Genomic DNA, 19,237 nt, shown 5'->3' with positions numbered 1-19,237 from the left:
ATCACAAAAGCTGTTGACAATAGGCCACTTTAACGTTTTTGTCTTCTCCACATTGGCAGAAGCTATTTTTAGAAACAACTCATTGGTGATGCTGTTAATACAACAACTCTAGTTTCAAACCCGAACCAAATCAAATCAAACCAAACTGAGAATCGGATTGCACATAACTATTCCATTTCAGTTCGCTTTGCTGGTTTTAACCTTACTTCAATGCCTATATAAAACAGTTCAAACAACAAGGACCAAATAATACTTTACCCAAAGATATAAAAAGAACAAAACCGGACCATTTGAGAAACGGTAACCGTATTTTAATATCATATTCTATCCACTGAATTGAATTGAACTGAACTGCTATCATCCTCAACAATGGAGCTCTGCACTTCAGCTCCTGCAACTTTATTATATTCAAAATCTTTTATTGTTTCTCTTCCAAGTACTTCAATCTGCTCGCCTTATTCATTCAAACCCACCAAGCAATTCACTTCTCTCTCAATTTCTCATACATGTCACCAGTTATCTCATTATTCCCAAAGAAAGCTATCACTCTGCGCCAGGGCTTCGGCGTCAAACGAAGTCGTCAAAGACCCGCTATCTGCTGATCTTATTGTTAAAGAAACCCAAGAACCGAATTGCAGGGTGATCTCATTTAGTTTCATATGTTTTTAGTAACTGTTTATATGCATTTGAACTGTTTGTTAAAAATCCTCAGTAATAAATAAAAGCAATAACTTGGATAAATAGATATCTCTAATAGAATTACGTTAGCGACACCTAGCTATAAGGGGATGCCAAATAGGCTAGGATTTTATAGTTATCGTTAATTGCAATACGTTAACGACACCTTGCTATAAGGGGATGCCAAATAGACTACGATTTTATAGTTCCACCAACCAAAAGCGATAAACACATAGGCATATAATCATAGAACACCAAATCGAGCAATTATTTAAGTAAAGTATACAATAACGTTTGTGGTTTAAGATTCAAGTATAAAGCATTTAGTTGAATAAGTATGAAATGTCACCCCAAAAACAAAAGATGGAAAACGGGGTATGAAAGTACTCACATTCAAGTATTAAACTTGGTTCGGAAAAAGTCGGGTAAACGGAAGGATGCGATTTTCTTTAACTTGGTCTATATCACTCGGACTCAGATCTAGGTGGTCAACTCGGACTTAGTCAGCCAAAAATATTAAAGAATGAATATCAATTTTTGAAATACTTTAGTATCTGAAAATGCATCATTTTGATTTATATTAATATTCATGTTTTTTTTTGTAATACATATTAGTTTATCTTATAATATTTGAAACGCATACAATTTCCGAGAAATTGATATTTGTATAATTTACAATGTCTGAATACTCTCGAGTATACGAGTACTCCCCGCCTAGGCTGAGTATTCGCAACTCCACAGTCATCCGACTTGGCAGCGCTTAGCGAGTTCTTAACCATATGGCACTGTTTTTTAAAACAAGCACTGCAAATAGAAGCATGGTGGTGTTGAATACGAAACTTTGTATTGGAAATTAACTACTATTGAGAGAAGCGGCATGACCACCAGCGTCATTACCCTCATGAAGGCGCAGAAGTATCTACGAAAGGGTCATCCGGCAATTTTGGCACAGATTGTTGAGAAACCCGCGGAGGAGAAGCGAATTGAAGATATACCTGTTGTGCGAGATTTTCCGGAAGTTTTCCCGGAGGATTTGCCTGGACTCCCTCCTATTCGTCAAGTCGAATTCCAAATCGAGTTGACACCCGGTGCAGCACCCATAGCACGAGCCCCGTATCGGCTCGCACCGGCGGAGCTTCAGGAACTGTCCACTCAGTTGCAATATTTGTTGGATAAGGGTTTTATCCGACCTAGCTCATCGCCATGGGGAGCCCCTGTCTTATTTGTCAGAAAGAAGGACGGGACTTTCCGAATGTGTATCGACTACCGGGAGTTGAACAAGGTGACGGTCAAGAACCGTTATCCTTTACCCCAAATTGATGATTTGTTTGACCAGCTCCAAGGATCGAGTTACTACTCGAAGATCGATCTGCGATCCGGTTACCATCAGCTAAGAGTGCGCGAAGAGGATATTTCAAAGACGGCTTTCAGAACACGGTATGGTCACTACGAGTTTTCGGTTATGCTTTTTGGACTAACCAACGCACCAGCCGTATTTATGGATCTCATGAATCGAGTATGCAAGGCGTACCTCGACAAGTTTGTGATTGTTTTCATTGATGATATTCTTGTCTGCTCCAAGAACGAAGCTGACCATGAAGAACACTTAAGGGTAATTCTGGAATTGTTGAAGAAGGAACAACTGTATGCTAAACTCTCGAAATGTGAATTTTGGCTTCGCGAGGTTCACTTTTTAGGGCATGTGATCAACGAGAATGGTATCCATGTCGATCCCGGTAAGGTAGAGGCCATCAAAAACTGGGAAGCACCTAAGACTCCGACTGAGGTGCGGCAATTCCTAGGACTGGCCGGCTACTACCGACGTTTCATCGAGGGATTTTCAAAGATTGCTCAACCCCTCACCGCTTTGACTCACAAAGGCACTAAGTATAATTGGGGTGACGCGCAAGAATCCGCTTTTCAACTGTTGAAAACCAAACTCTGTAGCGCCCCTATTCTAGCCCTCCCCGAGGGAACGGAAAATTTTGAGGTACACTGTGACGCATCTATACAAGGTCTCGGTTGTGCGCTGATGCAACTCGAGAAGGTTATAGCTTATGCCTCTCGACAACTACGGGGTCACGAGAAGAACTACACGACCCATGATTTGGAACTTGGAGCTGTGGTGTTCGCCCTTAAGATATGGAGGCATTACTTGTACGGTACCAGGTTTACCATTTACACCGACCACAAGAGTCTCCAACATATCTACGATCAGAAGAAGCTGAACATGCGACAACGTCGTTGGGTCGAGCTGCTTAAAGATTACGATTGTGCCATCAAGTACCACCCTGGCAAGGCCAATGTAGTGGCCGACGCACTCAGTAGAAAAGAAACAGATAAACCCAGACGAGTGCGAGCATTGCAACTCACGATTCATGCAAACTTACCCGACCAGATTCGCGAGGCGCAACTTGAAGCTTTGAAAGATGATAATCTTCCATCGGAACTCATGCGGGGCATGAACAAGCAACTTGAAACCAGATCGGACGGGGTCCGATATTTTGAGAACCGGATTTGGGTTCCACGGTACGGAGAGTTGAGAACTCTGGTGATGGACGAAGCTCACAAGTCCCGATATTCTATCCAACTTGGCTCAGATAAAATGTACCATGATTTAAAGGCACTTTACTGGTGGCCGAACATGAAAGCCGACATTGCCACCTACGTGAGCAAATGCTTGACTTGCGCCCGAGTCAAAATAGAATACCAGAAACCATCTGGCCTACTACAACAACCGGAACTCCCAATGTGGAAATGGGAACACATCTCAATGGATTTTATCACGGGTTTACCTAAGACACCGACGGGATGCGATACCATCTGGGTGATCGTTGACCGGTTGACTAAGTCTGCACACTTCTTAGCGATTAAGGAATCGGACAAAATGGAAAGACTGACTCGTGTTTACATGAAAGAAGTGGTGTCTAGGCACGGAGTGCCTGTCTCAATCATTTCTGATCGAGATTCTCGTTTCACTTCGCACTTTTGGAAGTCGCTGCAAAGCGCACTAGGCACCCGTCTTGATATGAGCACAGCATACCATCCTCAGACGGATGGGCAAAGTGAACGAACTATTCAGACCCTGGAGGATATGTTGCGTGCATGCGTGTTGGATTTCGGAAAAAGTTGGGAACCTCACTTACCTTTGGTAGAGTTTTCGTATAATAACAGCTACCACGCAAGTATTAAAGCAGCGCCGTTTGAAGCGCTGTATGGACGAAAGTGTCGATCACCACTCTGCTGGGCAGAGGTGGGTGACAGCCAAATCACTGGTCCAGAACTGGTACTCGAAACTTCGGAAAAGATTGTTCAAATCCGAAATCGCATGGCAGCAGCACGAGATCGCCAAAAGAGTTACGCCGACAAGCGCCGAAAACCTCTCGAATTTCAAGTGAATGACCAAGTGTTACTCAAAGTCTCACCTTGGAAAGGTGTGGTTCGCTTCGGTAAGCGAAACAAACTCAACCCACGATATGTTGGCCCCTATCGAATAACTGAGCGCATTGGTCCGGTGGCGTACCGACTGGACCTACCAACAGAACTCAGTGGTGTACACAATGTATTCCACGTGTCCAATTTGAAGAAATGCCGGTCCGATGAAACCCAAGTAGTCCCTTTGGATGAACTACAAGTTGATGAACAGTTGCGTTTCATTGAAGAACCAGTCGAAGTTTTGGATTGGGAAACCAAAACACTCAAGCACAGCAAGATTCCAATCGTTAAGGTTCGATGGAACTCGAGACGTGGACCGGAGTTCACGTGGGAACGCGAGGATCAAATGATGAAAAAGTATCCTCATCTTTTTGAAGGGCTGACCAAACACAGAAAACCGCGAAACCCGGCAAACCGTCAGAAATCACCGGAGGTATGAATTAAATTTCGGGACGAAATTTCTTTCTACTAGGGGATGATATGACAAACTGAAATTTTTCTTACTTTTTCAGACACTCATCACGACTTGACTCAAATTTTCGGGACGAAAATTCTTTAACATGGGAATGATGTGACAATCGTCAATTTCAGGTTAACTCCGTTAACTCAACTCCGTCAATTCAAACTTAAGATCATTGAATCTATGACGCACACTTCATTACATTTAAACTAGGGTTTAAATGACGCTTAACACTTACTACATGTATAGTCTTTCGGGATTTGCACCGAAACGCAAACGAGTTAACGCAAACGATTGGTGAATAAACGAAAAACGTCAAAACAGTAATTATGTGATAATTATGTGTTAGACTTATGTGTTATGTGATAACATGGTTATAAACGTTAACTCAAGATGTAAACAAGTTAGTTTAAGCTAGGAAAAGTAATACTTAGAAGTGGAGGGGCCAGAGTGTAACATAGATTATTATAAATACATCATTAACAATTAACCCTAACTTATTTTCTTTCCCCACAAGAATTCCGATCGGCCTCTCCTTCCTTGTGAACCCTTGGCTGCCGTCACCTATACACACACATACAACCATCAATTCAAGCTTTTGATTGAAGAATTAGGTGCTAGGAAGGTATAATCGATTATCCTATGCATCCTTTATACTTGATTTTGATGTTTGTTGGGTTAACTACAAACCCTAGCTGCCGATTTTCTTATGGTGTTGTGTTAATATGATTGTTGTTGATTTGTTAATGATATGATAACTAGAATTTATATTGTTACATACTAATTACTTGTGTCTTTGATTTGAGTTCAAACAAAAACCCTAATCATGTATGTAATGTGTAATTGATGTGCATGGATGGTGTTTATGGAGTCTAGAGTGTTATATGAATGCATGATAGTTCATAGATTGTTAATATGTTGAGTTTGGATGCAAACAGTTTCTGGACAGAATGTGTTATTGATGTTTAAGTGACTGTAACGAAGTGTAAATGTGAAAATTGGTTGAGATTATTGATACTACAGTACACTAGGTTGATTCTAGTTTCTAAAGAATATAAACTTGTAATTTTTGGACAAGTAGAAGTTAACTTTTATGATTTTACAAAAACGTTGTGCAAAGCTGAGCTGTTAGACCTGCTGTTAGGATGTTTTGTAAATATTATATCTCATGAACTACGAGACCAATTGGGTTGGTTCCACTTCTGAAAGTTGACTTATTGAGTTAGGAACCTAACCCAAGTGGTATTGCATTTATTGGATTTTTCGTTTAACGGGAATTGCAAATAACATTCTGTTGCGCATGAATTTGACTGTTATGAGTTTGCTGTAATGATTTGATGATTGTGAGAAAACTATGTGGAATAAAAATATAATAAAATATGTTCTGGAAGCCTAAGACATATACGCTTCTGTGATGATTTTTGGTAAATTAATTGAGATGCTATGATCAGTGGAATAGTACAATCTTTCAAGTAGAATTTCTGTCTCGGTGAAACTAGCTGCTGAGTTTTGTGAAAATGCATGAAACATGATACTTGCTATATAATTGTCATAATTTGACCAAATTGCCCTTATGGGGAATAATGGCTAGTTAATTGTCATGATTTGACCAAAATGCCCTTACGGGGAGAAATTTCTAGTGATGTACTTTATGAATACATGACACGTATATGATTGCTTACACATGTAATGTATCACAAATACACTTGTTAAAGTCACACACGATTCACAAACGAAACACGAAACATGTTATGTGCATAGGTATTATGTGCCGGGTCTAGAGACTCGATAATATTCCGACACTTAGAAAAATCTCTTTGTTGTTTTAGAACGCTAGAGAGAGTTTTTCTGTGACGCGCATCTTGGTGATTTAATTTGGGAATTTCTTCGCAAACAGTGAGTTTCACTTTCCCCTTTTAAACTCTTTAAACGCTTTTCTCTTGGGGGAGATAACATACTCCGAACGCATTTTAGATTTTGTTAATATAGATTATATATCACTTGTAAAGACTAAGTGGCAAACGCGTAAACTAAAGTCCTTCATAACATCGAACCGGTTAATATTTGGATAATAGCGAGTCACTGTTGAGTAGTACTACTGGGTTTGACAAACCCCACCCAACGCTAAACTCGACTGGATGTCGAGCGGGTGTAATCTTGGCTAAACACATACCATGGTCTGGACGACCTGGTGGCAAGGCAAATTGATAAACAGTCAGCTTCGGTGTCGAACACTTAGTGATACTTGTTTTATAGGCTAGCTACCTATAGATATATAATTGACATAACACTATCTGGTAACGCAAAACGCTGTAACGCAAAACGCTGTAACGCAAAACGCTGAACGCAAACGCTAAACATTTATTTTTATATAAACTTGTGAACTCACCAACCTTGTGTTGACACTTTTAGTATGTTATTCTCAGGTAGCCGAGGCGGGCGCGCGGTTTAGGAACATGCATTGCTTGAAAACGCTTTTGTTATGCAAACTTATTTTTAACAGTTATCATTGGTTTTAAGTCGTCCTGCGTGACGCAACTTTTGGTTAAAGGTTTTTACGCTTCCGCATTTAATTACTCGTAAACGTTTTCATGGTTTTGAAACTTTGTTTTATGGTTTGATTATAACTAATGATTCCGATCCTGTTAGTTCACACCCTCTGACGGTAAAACTCCGTTAGTGGATTTTGAGGGTGTGACAGATTGGTATCAGAGCCATTGGTTATAGCGAACTAGAAGCTGCATGCATACTAGACTATAACCGCGACGACCCATTAGTTATAATGATACGCACTGCATAGATTTGTGTAGTCTTTGTTATCTTATCTCTTTACCTCTTTCACTCATACGCGTGCGCATACACGGCTTACCTGTAGGAATGTCGACGCCGCCATCCTCATCACCATTTGATCCGATGACTCATGCTCACGGGAAGGAACCGCAGTTACCTACCGCATCGCCACCCCGAGTAGTCCCGGAACTCGAAGCTCCAGCACCGAAGAGGTACCGCCTATCCGGAGGCATATACGAAAACGACGTTAGCTGGGATTGGTACCCTAACATGATTAGACGTATGGTCTATCGCGAGCAAGTTCCCCCGTTACCTCACCCGAACCACCCTGCTTATCCCAACACCCTACCACCCATAACCGAACCTGTAGAGCGAGTTCTCGCAGCTGTTGTTTCATGTTTGGAGCGTGATGTGGGTTACATGCGCTATACGAGGGCGAACGTTTCCGAACTGTTAAAAGACGGAACCGAGACTAAGGAGGAGATTACCCGCATGGCAGCGGCAATGAAGGAAATGCAAGAGGCTAGTGATCAACAGATGAAGATTATGAGGAAGATGCAAGCCGAGATGATAGACTTGCAAGAGCAACTCCAAGTAGCAAGGACCCGAACCGAGATAGCTCTAGAGCGTTGCGATGTCTTACAAATGCAACTTGCTCAGAACGCAGCCAAACCTGAGGCAGAGCCTGAGGCCGAGCCTGAGGCAGAGCCTGAAGAGGAACCTGAAGAAGATCCCGAGGAAGATCCCGAGGAGGAACCCGAAGAAGAACCGGAGGAAGAACCGGCTGAGGAGGAGGCACACTCAGAGGTGTCCTCGGACGATGACATCTAGTGATGATGACACACAGATGGAGGGGTTGTCTCCATCCGAACTATTATTTTCTATCATTTTAAGGATTGATTGGAAATACTTTGTAGCGAATACAATGGTTTTAATCATGAATTTTTATTTAGATTAATATATGGTTGTGATGTGATGTTGTTTCTTATTTCTTTCTTACCTATCTTTTTATTACATGTATGGTGTGTTGTATATGAAAGAAAAATTCATGTTTAACATTTTATACTGTGATTCTAGGAAATGGCTGGAAGAAACGCTGGACACGGACGTGGTAACATCAACTTGACTGCAGCTGAACTCCAAACTCTGCTGAACGACCATGCAGCGGCCGCTTTAGCCGCACATGTTCAGAACCAGGCTGGAGGTCCAAGTGGAACGTGTACCTTCAAGAACTACCTTGGCTGCAAGCCCAGTACGTTTAAGGGCACTGAGGGAGCTATAGGCTTCCTGCGTTGGCTGAGAAGGCCGAGTCGGCATTTGAGATGTGTAATTGTCCCCCTGCCAGTAGGGTCAAATTCGCTGCTGGAACACTTGAGGATTCTGCCCTCACTTGGTGGAATTCGAATGTACAGATCCTTGGATTGGAACTGGCTAACGCGATGAACTGGGAGGAGTTCAAAAACATGATGCGAGAGGAGTATTGTCCGAGAGAGGAGATTTCGAAGTTAGAGTCAGAATTTTGGTCACTGAAGATGGTGGGCTCAGAAATTGAAGCCTACACTACCCGTTCTCACGAGTTGGCTGTGATGTGTCCGCGGATGGTGGATCCGCCGAGTAAGAGGATTGAGATGTATATCGATGGGTTAGCACCGCAGATTCAGGGCATGGTGACGTCTTCCAGACCAGCCACGATTCAACAAGCGATCCGTTTAGCTCACAAACTGACGGATCAGGCTGTGACCCAAGGTGCGTTACCACCTAGGGGTTCAACCACTAAATCCCGTGACAACCCGAGTAATGACAACCACAGCAACAGCAACCCGAGCAGCGGAAAGAGGAAGTTTGACAACACCAGATCCTCGTCCTCGAACCTCCCACCGCAACAACACTACCGTAAGCCCGAATTCACTCGGAGCTTTAACAATCAAAGTCACAACAACAATAACAACGGTAGCGGGCAGGGTTCGAGCGGATATGCTGGGAAATATCCGAAGTGCAATAGGTGCAACTATCATCATGTTGGCCCGTGTGACCGTGTCAAGTGTCAGAGATGCGGAAAGATGGGTCACCAGGCGAAGGAATGTAGAGGAGACCTTGCGGCAAAGGGTGCTCCTAAACCACCTATGACGACGAAGGGATGTTTCGAATGTGGGCAGGAAGGTCATTTCAGGAAAGATTGTCCCAAGCTGAAACAGAACGACAACAACGGAGGTAATGGAAGTGGCAGTAGTGGTGGAAGCAATGGCAAGGGAAGAGCTTTTGTAATTGGGTCGGGTCAAGCCCGCAATAATCCGCACGTGGTGACTGGTAAGTTCCCTGTGAACGATTGTTTTGCTTCTGTATTGTTTGACACTGGAGCTGATAGGAGTTTTGTGTCGAAAGCCTTTAGCCAACTCTTAGACTTAACTCCAACTCCGTTAGATGCTAAGTTTCCTGTTGAATTAGCTGACGGTAAGACTATAGTAACGACTCATGTACTTGTGGGATGTAAGTTAAAACTGTCAGGTCATATTTTTGATATCGACCTTATTCCTTTTACGCTTAGTAGTTTCGATGTCGTGGTCGGCATGGACTGGTTATCCGAGAACCGAGCGTAGATTATATGTCGCGACAAGATAGTTCACATTACTACCCCTTCCGGCGAGATCATTTCGATCCGGGGTGAGAGAAGCGGCATGACCACCAGCGTCATTACCCTCATGAAGGCGCAGAAGTATCTACGAAAGGGTCATCCGGCAATTTTGGCACAGATTGTTGAGAAACCCGCGGAGGAGAAGCGAATTGAAGATATACCTGTTGTGCGAGATTTTCCGGAAGTTTTCCCGGAGGATTTGCCTGGACTCCCTCCTATTCGTCAAGTCGAATTCCAAATCGAGTTGACACCCGGTGCAGCACCCATAGCACGAGCCCCGTATCGGCTCGCACCGGCGGAGCTTCAGGAACTGTCCACTCAGTTGCAATATTTGTTGGATAAGGGTTTTATCCGACCTAGCTCATCGCCATGGGGAGCCCCTGTCTTATTTGTCAGAAAGAAGGACGGGACTTTCCGAATGTGTATCGACTACCGGGAGTTGAACAAGGTGACGGTCAAGAACCGTTATCCTTTACCCCAAATTGATGATTTGTTTGACCAGCTCCAAGGATCGAGTTACTACTCGAAGATCGATCTGCGATCCGGTTACCATCAGCTAAGAGTGCGCGAAGAGGATATTTCAAAGACGGCTTTCAGAACACGGTATGGTCACTACGAGTTTTCGGTTATGCTTTTTGGACTAACCAACGCACCAGCCGTATTTATGGATCTCATGAATCGAGTATGCAAGGCGTACCTCGACAAGTTTGTGATTGTTTTCATTGATGATATTCTTGTCTGCTCCAAGAACGAAGCTGACCATGAAGAACACTTAAGGGTAATTCTGGAATTGTTGAAGAAGGAACAACTGTATGCTAAACTCTCGAAATGTGAATTTTGGCTTCGCGAGGTTCACTTTTTAGGGCATGTGATCAACGAGAATGGTATCCATGTCGATCCCGGTAAGGTAGAGGCCATCAAAAACTGGGAAGCACCTAAGACTCCGACTGAGGTGCGGCAATTCCTAGGACTGGCCGGCTACTACCGACGTTTCATCGAGGGATTTTCAAAGATTGCTCAACCCCTCACCGCTTTGACTCACAAAGGCACTAAGTATAATTGGGGTGACGCGCAAGAATCCGCTTTTCAACTGTTGAAAACCAAACTCTGTAGCGCCCCTATTCTAGCCCTCCCCGAGGGAACGGAAAATTTTGAGGTACACTGTGACGCATCTATACAAGGTCTCGGTTGTGCGCTGATGCAACTCGAGAAGGTTATAGCTTATGCCTCTCGACAACTACGGGGTCACGAGAAGAACTACACGACCCATGATTTGGAACTTGGAGCTGTGGTGTTCGCCCTTAAGATATGGAGGCATTACTTGTACGGTACCAGGTTTACCATTTACACCGACCACAAGAGTCTCCAACATATCTACGATCAGAAGAAGCTGAACATGCGACAACGTCGTTGGGTCGAGCTGCTTAAAGATTACGATTGTGCCATCAAGTACCACCCTGGCAAGGCCAATGTAGTGGCCGACGCACTCAGTAGAAAAGAAACAGATAAACCCAGACGAGTGCGAGCATTGCAACTCACGATTCATGCAAACTTACCCGACCAGATTCGCGAGGCGCAACTTGAAGCTTTGAAAGATGATAATCTTCCATCGGAACTCATGCGGGGCATGAACAAGCAACTTGAAACCAGATCGGACGGGGTCCGATATTTTGAGAACCGGATTTGGGTTCCACGGTACGGAGAGTTGAGAACTCTGGTGATGGACGAAGCTCACAAGTCCCGATATTCTATCCAACTTGGCTCAGATAAAATGTACCATGATTTAAAGGCACTTTACTGGTGGCCGAACATGAAAGCCGACATTGCCACCTACGTGAGCAAATGCTTGACTTGCGCCCGAGTCAAAATAGAATACCAGAAACCATCTGGCCTACTACAACAACCGGAACTCCCAATGTGGAAATGGGAACACATCTCAATGGATTTTATCACGGGTTTACCTAAGACACCGACGGGATGCGATACCATCTGGGTGATCGTTGACCGGTTGACTAAGTCTGCACACTTCTTAGCGATTAAGGAATCGGACAAAATGGAAAGACTGACTCGTGTTTACATGAAAGAAGTGGTGTCTAGGCACGGAGTGCCTGTCTCAATCATTTCTGATCGAGATTCTCGTTTCACTTCGCACTTTTGGAAGTCGCTGCAAAGCGCACTAGGCACCCGTCTTGATATGAGCACAGCATACCATCCTCAGACGGATGGGCAAAGTGAACGAACTATTCAGACCCTGGAGGATATGTTGCGTGCATGCGTGTTGGATTTCGGAAAAAGTTGGGAACCTCACTTACCTTTGGTAGAGTTTTCGTATAATAACAGCTACCACGCAAGTATTAAAGCAGCGCCGTTTGAAGCGCTGTATGGACGAAAGTGTCGATCACCACTCTGCTGGGCAGAGGTGGGTGACAGCCAAATCACTGGTCCAGAACTGGTACTCGAAACTTCGGAAAAGATTGTTCAAATCCGAAATCGCATGGCAGCAGCACGAGATCGCCAAAAGAGTTACGCCGACAAGCGCCGAAAACCTCTCGAATTTCAAGTGAATGACCAAGTGTTACTCAAAGTCTCACCTTGGAAAGGTGTGGTTCGCTTCGGTAAGCGAAACAAACTCAACCCACGATATGTTGGCCCCTATCGAATAACTGAGCGCATTGGTCCGGTGGCGTACCGACTGGACCTACCAACAGAACTCAGTGGTGTACACAATGTATTCCACGTGTCCAATTTGAAGAAATGCCGGTCCGATGAAACCCAAGTAGTCCCTTTGGATGAACTACAAGTTGATGAACAGTTGCGTTTCATTGAAGAACCAGTCGAAGTTTTGGATTGGGAAACCAAAACACTCAAGCACAGCAAGATTCCAATCGTTAAGGTTCGATGGAACTCGAGACGTGGACCGGAGTTCACGTGGGAACGCGAGGATCAAATGATGAAAAAGTATCCTCATCTTTTTGAAGGGCTGACCAAACACAGAAAACCGCGAAACCCGGCAAACCGTCAGAAATCACCGGAGGTATGAATTAAATTTCGGGACGAAATTTCTTTCTACTAGGGGATGATATGACAAACTGAAATTTTTCTTACTTTTTCAGACACTCATCACGACTTGACTCAAATTTTCGGGACGAAAATTCTTTAACATGGGAATGATGTGACAATCGTCAATTTCAGGTTAACTCCGTTAACTCAACTCCGTCAATTCAAACTTAAGATCATTGAATCTATGACGCACACTTCATTACATTTAAACTAGGGTTTAAATGACGCTTAACACTTACTACATGTATAGTCTTTCGGGATTTGCACCGAAACGCAAACGAGTTAACGCAAACGATTGGTGAATAAACGAAAAACGTCAAAACAGTAATTATGTGATAATTATGTGTTAGACTTATGTGTTATGTGATAACATGGTTATAAACGTTAACTCAAGATGTAAACAAGTTAGTTTAAGCTAGGAAAAGTAATACTTAGAAGTGGAGGGGCCAGAGTGTAACATAGATTATTATAAATACATCATTAACAATTAACCCTAACTTATTTTCTTTCCCCACAAGAATTCCGATCGGCCTCTCCTTCCTTGTGAACCCTTGGCTGCCGTCACCTATACACACACATACAACCATCAATTCAAGCTTTTGATTGAAGAATTAGGTGCTAGGAAGGTATAATCGATTATCCTATGCATCCTTTATACTTGATTTTGATGTTTGTTGGGTTAACTACAAACCCTAGCTGCCGATTTTCTTATGGTGTTGTGTTAATATGATTGTTGTTGATTTGTTAATGATATGATAACTAGAATTTATATTGTTACATACTAATTACTTGTGTCTTTGATTTGAGTTCAAACAAAAACCCTAATCATGTATGTAATGTGTAATTGATGTGCATGGATGGTGTTTATGGAGTCTAGAGTGTTATATGAATGCATGATAGTTCATAGATTGTTAATATGTTGAGTTTGGATGCAAACAGTTTCTGGACAGAATGTGTTATTGATGTTTAAGTGACTGTAACGAAGTGTAAATGTGAAAATTGGTTGAGATTATTGATACTACAGTACACTAGGTTGATTCTAGTTTCTAAAGAATATAAACTTGTAATTTTTGGACAAGTAGAAGTTAACTTTTATGATTTTACAAAAACGTTGTGCAAAGCTGAGCTGTTAGACCTGCTGTTAGGATGTTTTGTAAATATTATATCTCATGAACTACGAGACCAATTGGGTTGGTTCCACTTCTGAAAGTTGACTTATTGAGTTAGGAACCTAACCCAAGTGGTATTGCATTTATTGGATTTTTCGTTTAACGGGAATTGCAAATAACATTCTGTTGCGCATGAATTTGACTGTTATGAGTTTGCTGTAATGATTTGATGATTGTGAGAAAACTATGTGGAATAAAAATATAATAAAATATGTTCTGGAAGCCTAAGACATATACGCTTCTGTGATGATTTTTGGTAAATTAATTGAGATGCTATGATCAGTGGAATAGTACAATCTTTCAAGTAGAATTTCTGTCTCGGTGAAACTAGCTGCTGAGTTTTGTGAAAATGCATGAAACATGATACTTGCTATATAATTGTCATAATTTGACCAAATTGCCCTTATGGGGAATAATGGCTAGTTAATTGTCATGATTTGACCAAAATGCCCTTACGGGGAGAAATTGCTAGTGATGTACTTTATGAATACATGACACGTATATGATTGCTTACACATGTAATGTATCACAAATACACTTGTTAAAGTCACACACGATTCACAAACGAAACACGAAACATGTTATGTGCATAGGTATTATGTGCCGGGTCTAGAGACTCGATAATATTCCGACACTTAGAAAAATCTCTTTGTTGTTTTAGAACGCTAGAGAGAGTTTTTCTGTGACGCGCATCTTGGTGATTTAATTTGGGAATTTCTTCGCAAACAGTGAGTTTCACTTTCCCCTTTTAAACTCTTTAAACGCTTTTCTCTTGGGGGAGATAACATACTCCGAACGCATTTTAGATTTTGTTAATATAGATTATATATCACTTGTAAAGACTAAGTGGCAAACGCGTAAACTAAAGTCCTTCATAACATCGAACCGGTTAATATTTGGATAATAGCGAGTCACTGTTGAGTAGTACTACTGGGTTTGACAAACCCCACCCAACGCTAAACTCGACTGGATGTCGAGCGGGTGTAATCTTGGCTAAACACATACCATGGTCTGGACGACCTGGTGGCAAGGCAAATTGATAAACAGTCAGCTTCGGTGTCGAACACTTAGTGATACTTGTTTTATAGGCTAGCTACCTATAGATATATAATTGACATAACACTATCTGGTAACGCAAAACGCTGTAACGCAAAACGCTTAACGCAAACGCTAAACATTTATTTTTATATAAACTTGTGAACTCACCAACCTTGTGTTGACACTTTTAGTATGTTATTCTCAGGTAGCCGAGGCGGGCGCGCGGTTTAGGAACATGCATTGCTTGAAAACGCTTTTGTTATGCAAACTTATTTTTAACAGTTATCATTGGTTTTAAGTCGTCCTGCGTGACGCAACTTTTGGTTAAAGGTTTTTACGCTTCCGCATTTAATTACTCGTAAACGTTTTCATGGTTTTGAAACTTTGTTTTATGGTTTGATTATAACTAATGATTCCGATCCTGTTAGTTCACACCCTCAGACGGTAAAACTCCGTTAGTGGATTTTGAGGGTGTGACATTTTGCCTATTTGTTTAGGTTCCAGGATATCCTTCTGGAAGGCAAGTTCCAGAGGATATTCTTGAAAATTATATTGGGACGGAGGGTGTCAGAAAGGCGACTGTTGAAGCTATTCTAAAGAGAACTCTTCCGCATGCCATGTCATTAGTATGTAATGGTTTCTTGTTTCAGTATTCAAATTCAAGTTGACATATATATAATGAGCCATAATATTAAGCATCTTGTTACACAGGTAGAAGGGCGGGCTTTAAACGATTTGATCCGCATCACAACTTCATTCTCTGAAATGGAAAAAACTTATGCTTCTTTGAGCATTTTAAGGTATGCCAAAGATTTAAATTATCTAGTTTAATATGGGCATCTCATATAAAAGTATCTAATTATCTATACATGTGTTTAATCTTGATGCAATATTGTTGTGGGTATAGATACGATGTTGTTGTGGAAGTAGCACCTGAAGAGAAATGGGTTCCGGAGGATGGTTACAAGAATTTAAAAGTTGTAGTTGAGCTTGACAGTGAAATAGAGGCAAAAACAGCTGCTGAACGAGAGTTAAAACGTCTTTACAAGACTAATCCGACAAACCGATTTATCTACTTTTTATAAAAGTACAATGAGAATTGTCAAAAATAGAGGACTACAGGTACTTGTGCTTTAAATATATTCAAGATTTCAAATTTTTGTTTTATAAGTTGCTATATAGTCTTTTAAAGGTGACAACTTTTTAGGCTGTGTTTTATCTTTTACGAGTCAAATGAAACTAAATGGGCTTAACGACAACGTCTTTAGGTTGGTGATGTTGTGGTCCTGGATATATCAGCAACAACAGTGGGACAAGATGGATCAGAAGTGGAGGTTTCAGCTGCAGGGAGTAAAGGTATATTCATTCGTTGTTCTTAAGTCAAACTTTATAACTTTGACTTTTGAGTCAAACAATGTCATATTCTTTGGACCTGCAGGCTTCAATTTTGATACAGAAGATGGAGATACGGTTGTTCCTGGTTTCCTTGACGCGATAATTGGAATTCAAAGAGGCGAAACAAAATCTTTTCCACTCGCATTTCCAGATTCATGGAAACAAGAAGATCTTCGCGGTCTTCCTTGTCAGTTTACTGTAAGTTTCCTCATAAAGAAACCCTGCTGAAAATGTGAAGTGAAATCTAATGGGAAATGTATATAATTAAATTTATTGTTAGGTTGAATGTACAGAGCTCTTTTATAGAGAATTACCAGAACTGAATGATGCTATTGCTGATAAGCTGCTTCCAGGATGCACCACTATCGATCAGGTTATACTCAACACCTATACATTTTTTTTTACTAAAGAATCGGTCAAGTGGGGTCATCATGGGTCAATTTGGGTCAACCTAAAATGGGCCAAATTTTTCGTCTCATTTTCTAATATGGGTCGATTTGTTTGCGTTTTTATCACAAAAAGGTCAAATGGGTAGAATAAGATTTGGCTAAAAAGGAATGTGTTGAAACTATTTTTGATGCATACAAGCACCTACATTGTTATTATCCAAATATTTGGATTATTATTGTAATAATATTTCTTTGATGTATGGAACTTTTTCAGGTTAAGGAATCATTGTTGGAGAGATATACAGAACTGGAACAAACAGCGAAAGCTCAAGCGACTGATAACGCCATTCTTGACCAGCTTCAAAAGGTGCTAATTTTTCACAGGAGTTAAAAAATAGTTCTATACTTTTTTGATATTAGTAATTTGTTGAAACTCTCTATTCCAGATGATTCAAGTTGAAATTCCTAAATCGTTGTTTGAAGATCAAGGAAGCCAACTTTATGGAGGCAAACTACTAGAAATACAGGTATAATATAACTTTTGTCTCTAGTGTGCTTTTTTGGTAACATTTATAAGTAGTTAATAGTGGTTGGAAGAACTTTATTTGACCCTGAAAAGTCAAATGCGTGATCGTGTGAACCATGTTTCGTAATATTCATTTTATGTACACGCAGTCAAACATGAAACTGAATGAAGAGCAGCTAGAAGCACTTTCAAAGCCAGAAGCAGTAAGAGAGTTCTTGGAAAACCAGAGGGAGAACATAGAATGCCTAATCAGGCAGAGTTTTGCTGTTGGAGATATTTTTAAACGCGAAAATATGCAGGTTCAACTTTTGATTCAAATCATTTATCACAAAATATATATGTATATGAAATTTATAAATTACCAAAAAAATTTGATTTTCTTACAGATTTCGACGGATGAGCTCGTGAAAGGGGTCGAGAGTTCTGTTGCTGAATTTAAACAACTCAAACAGGAGTATGATGAAGAAAGCATTCAAGCGCAGGTAACTCTAAACATATTACACGGAGCGCATGGATTTCAAAATCTTAATATCTATTATTATACCATTTTTTCATGGTAAATTTATGCATGATTTCTTTAAATGTTTGTTAGGTGCAAGAGATATTAGAGGGAGCGAAAGTTCTAGAATGGTTGCGAGAACATGCAGATGTTCAGTATATAATCAACTGACAAACGATATAAAAAAACAGTAGCAGTCAAAGACACATTTTTGTTACAGGTGCATGTTTTTAATTGTTTTAGTTTCTGGAAATAAGGTTGAACAAAACTTTGGTAAATGAACAAGAACCTTGTAGCAGAGAAGAGAAATAAATAAGCGTTTTCTCTTGCCTCCACTGTACATTCATTCGTCATAATTTCTGAACAAGTTATGGAACATCTACTTACTATCAGATGTTAAATAAATCACAGTAACTAATTATAGTTAACTGTTACGTGCCAATTGTACGTAGTAGCTAGTAGATAGGTGATAGAAGTTGTAAAGGTTTGTTTGGTAAATACAAAAAGCACTGAGTAACAATGAACTTGTTAGTATATACTGCACTTGAAATGATTATAGGAGATGGGATTAGCAGGTATGAAGGACATGATAACTGTACCTTTAAGATAACGAAGAAAGCGCTTAAAGAGCGTTATATCTGAGGTTCATGAGGGGGTGTATATAAAGACTACTTATAGAACGACGGGGCAAAAAGTGATATCGGGCTGAGTTTCCCTAACCAGAAATGGTGGTACCTCCCTACACTTCGAAAATAATCATCGCTACATATATAGAATCCATGTAGTGTTAAAATGTATTTCCACTATATAGGTGGTTATGGTTGGCCATGAATCCATAACATTGTTAGAATAGATAATACATTGAGTATACACGTAAATCTTCAACACGTTAAATTGCCGCATAAAACATAATTATAAAAGCAAGTATGAAAGCTCATGTTCATTCACATTCCTTTTGGTTATGCATGAAAAAAGCTTTTCGTTGTGCTTTGGGCTTACCCGTGCTCGAATCTTCTAACATTGGCGCTCGCCTTTTTTACTGACTTTTGCACTTGTGCCCCCAAAGAGGAAATCCTTATGTGAAGACCCTCAAAACCAACTAATCAAAGTGGTGATGGCTGAAATAACGAGTCTTACTTGTTTAAGGCAATATGAGCAGGTGGTCC

General features: G+C 41.0%; 1 protein-coding gene across 1 annotated transcript; it reads left to right on the top strand.

Moving 5' to 3' along the window:
- The first annotated feature begins 285 nt into the window (after positions 1–285).
- On the top strand, positions 286–18,735 carry LOC143621488 (trigger factor-like protein TIG, Chloroplastic). Its single transcript, XM_077092900.1, has 13 exons — positions 286–639; positions 15,760–15,888; positions 15,974–16,062; positions 16,170–16,312; positions 16,344–16,384; positions 16,531–16,618; positions 16,701–16,855; positions 16,938–17,030; positions 17,321–17,413; positions 17,493–17,573; positions 17,722–17,871; positions 17,959–18,054; positions 18,165–18,735. The coding sequence occupies exons 1-13, from the start codon at positions 370–372 to the stop codon at positions 18,240–18,242; spliced, it is 1,506 nt and encodes a 501-aa protein (XP_076949015.1). The 5' UTR covers positions 286–369; the 3' UTR covers positions 18,243–18,735.
- The last annotated feature ends 502 nt before the right edge of the window (positions 18,736–19,237 follow it).

This window comes from Bidens hawaiensis, unplaced genomic scaffold, assembly GCF_021521415.1.
Source record: "Bidens hawaiensis isolate Kalapana, Puna unplaced genomic scaffold, B.hawaiensis_p1.1 tig00002866_1, whole genome shotgun sequence".
Lineage (NCBI taxonomy): Eukaryota > Viridiplantae > Streptophyta > Magnoliopsida > Asterales > Asteraceae > Bidens > Bidens hawaiensis.
This window is presented reverse-complemented; position numbering and strand designations above follow the sequence as displayed.

What these genes read in the sequence shown, in the direction of transcription:
- LOC143621488 (XM_077092900.1), top strand. Translation starts at nt 370, where the DNA reads ATGGAGCTCTGCACTTCAGCTCCTGCAACTTTATTATATTCAAAATCT. An exon ending in GATGCACCACTATCGATCAG is followed by an intron (nt 17,031 to 17,320) that starts GTTATACTCAAC and finishes GAACTTTTTCAG; the next exon opens with GTTAAGGAATCATTGTTGGA. An exon ending in AAGAAAGCATTCAAGCGCAG is followed by an intron (nt 18,055 to 18,164) that starts GTAACTCTAAAC and finishes AATGTTTGTTAG; the next exon opens with GTGCAAGAGATATTAGAGGG.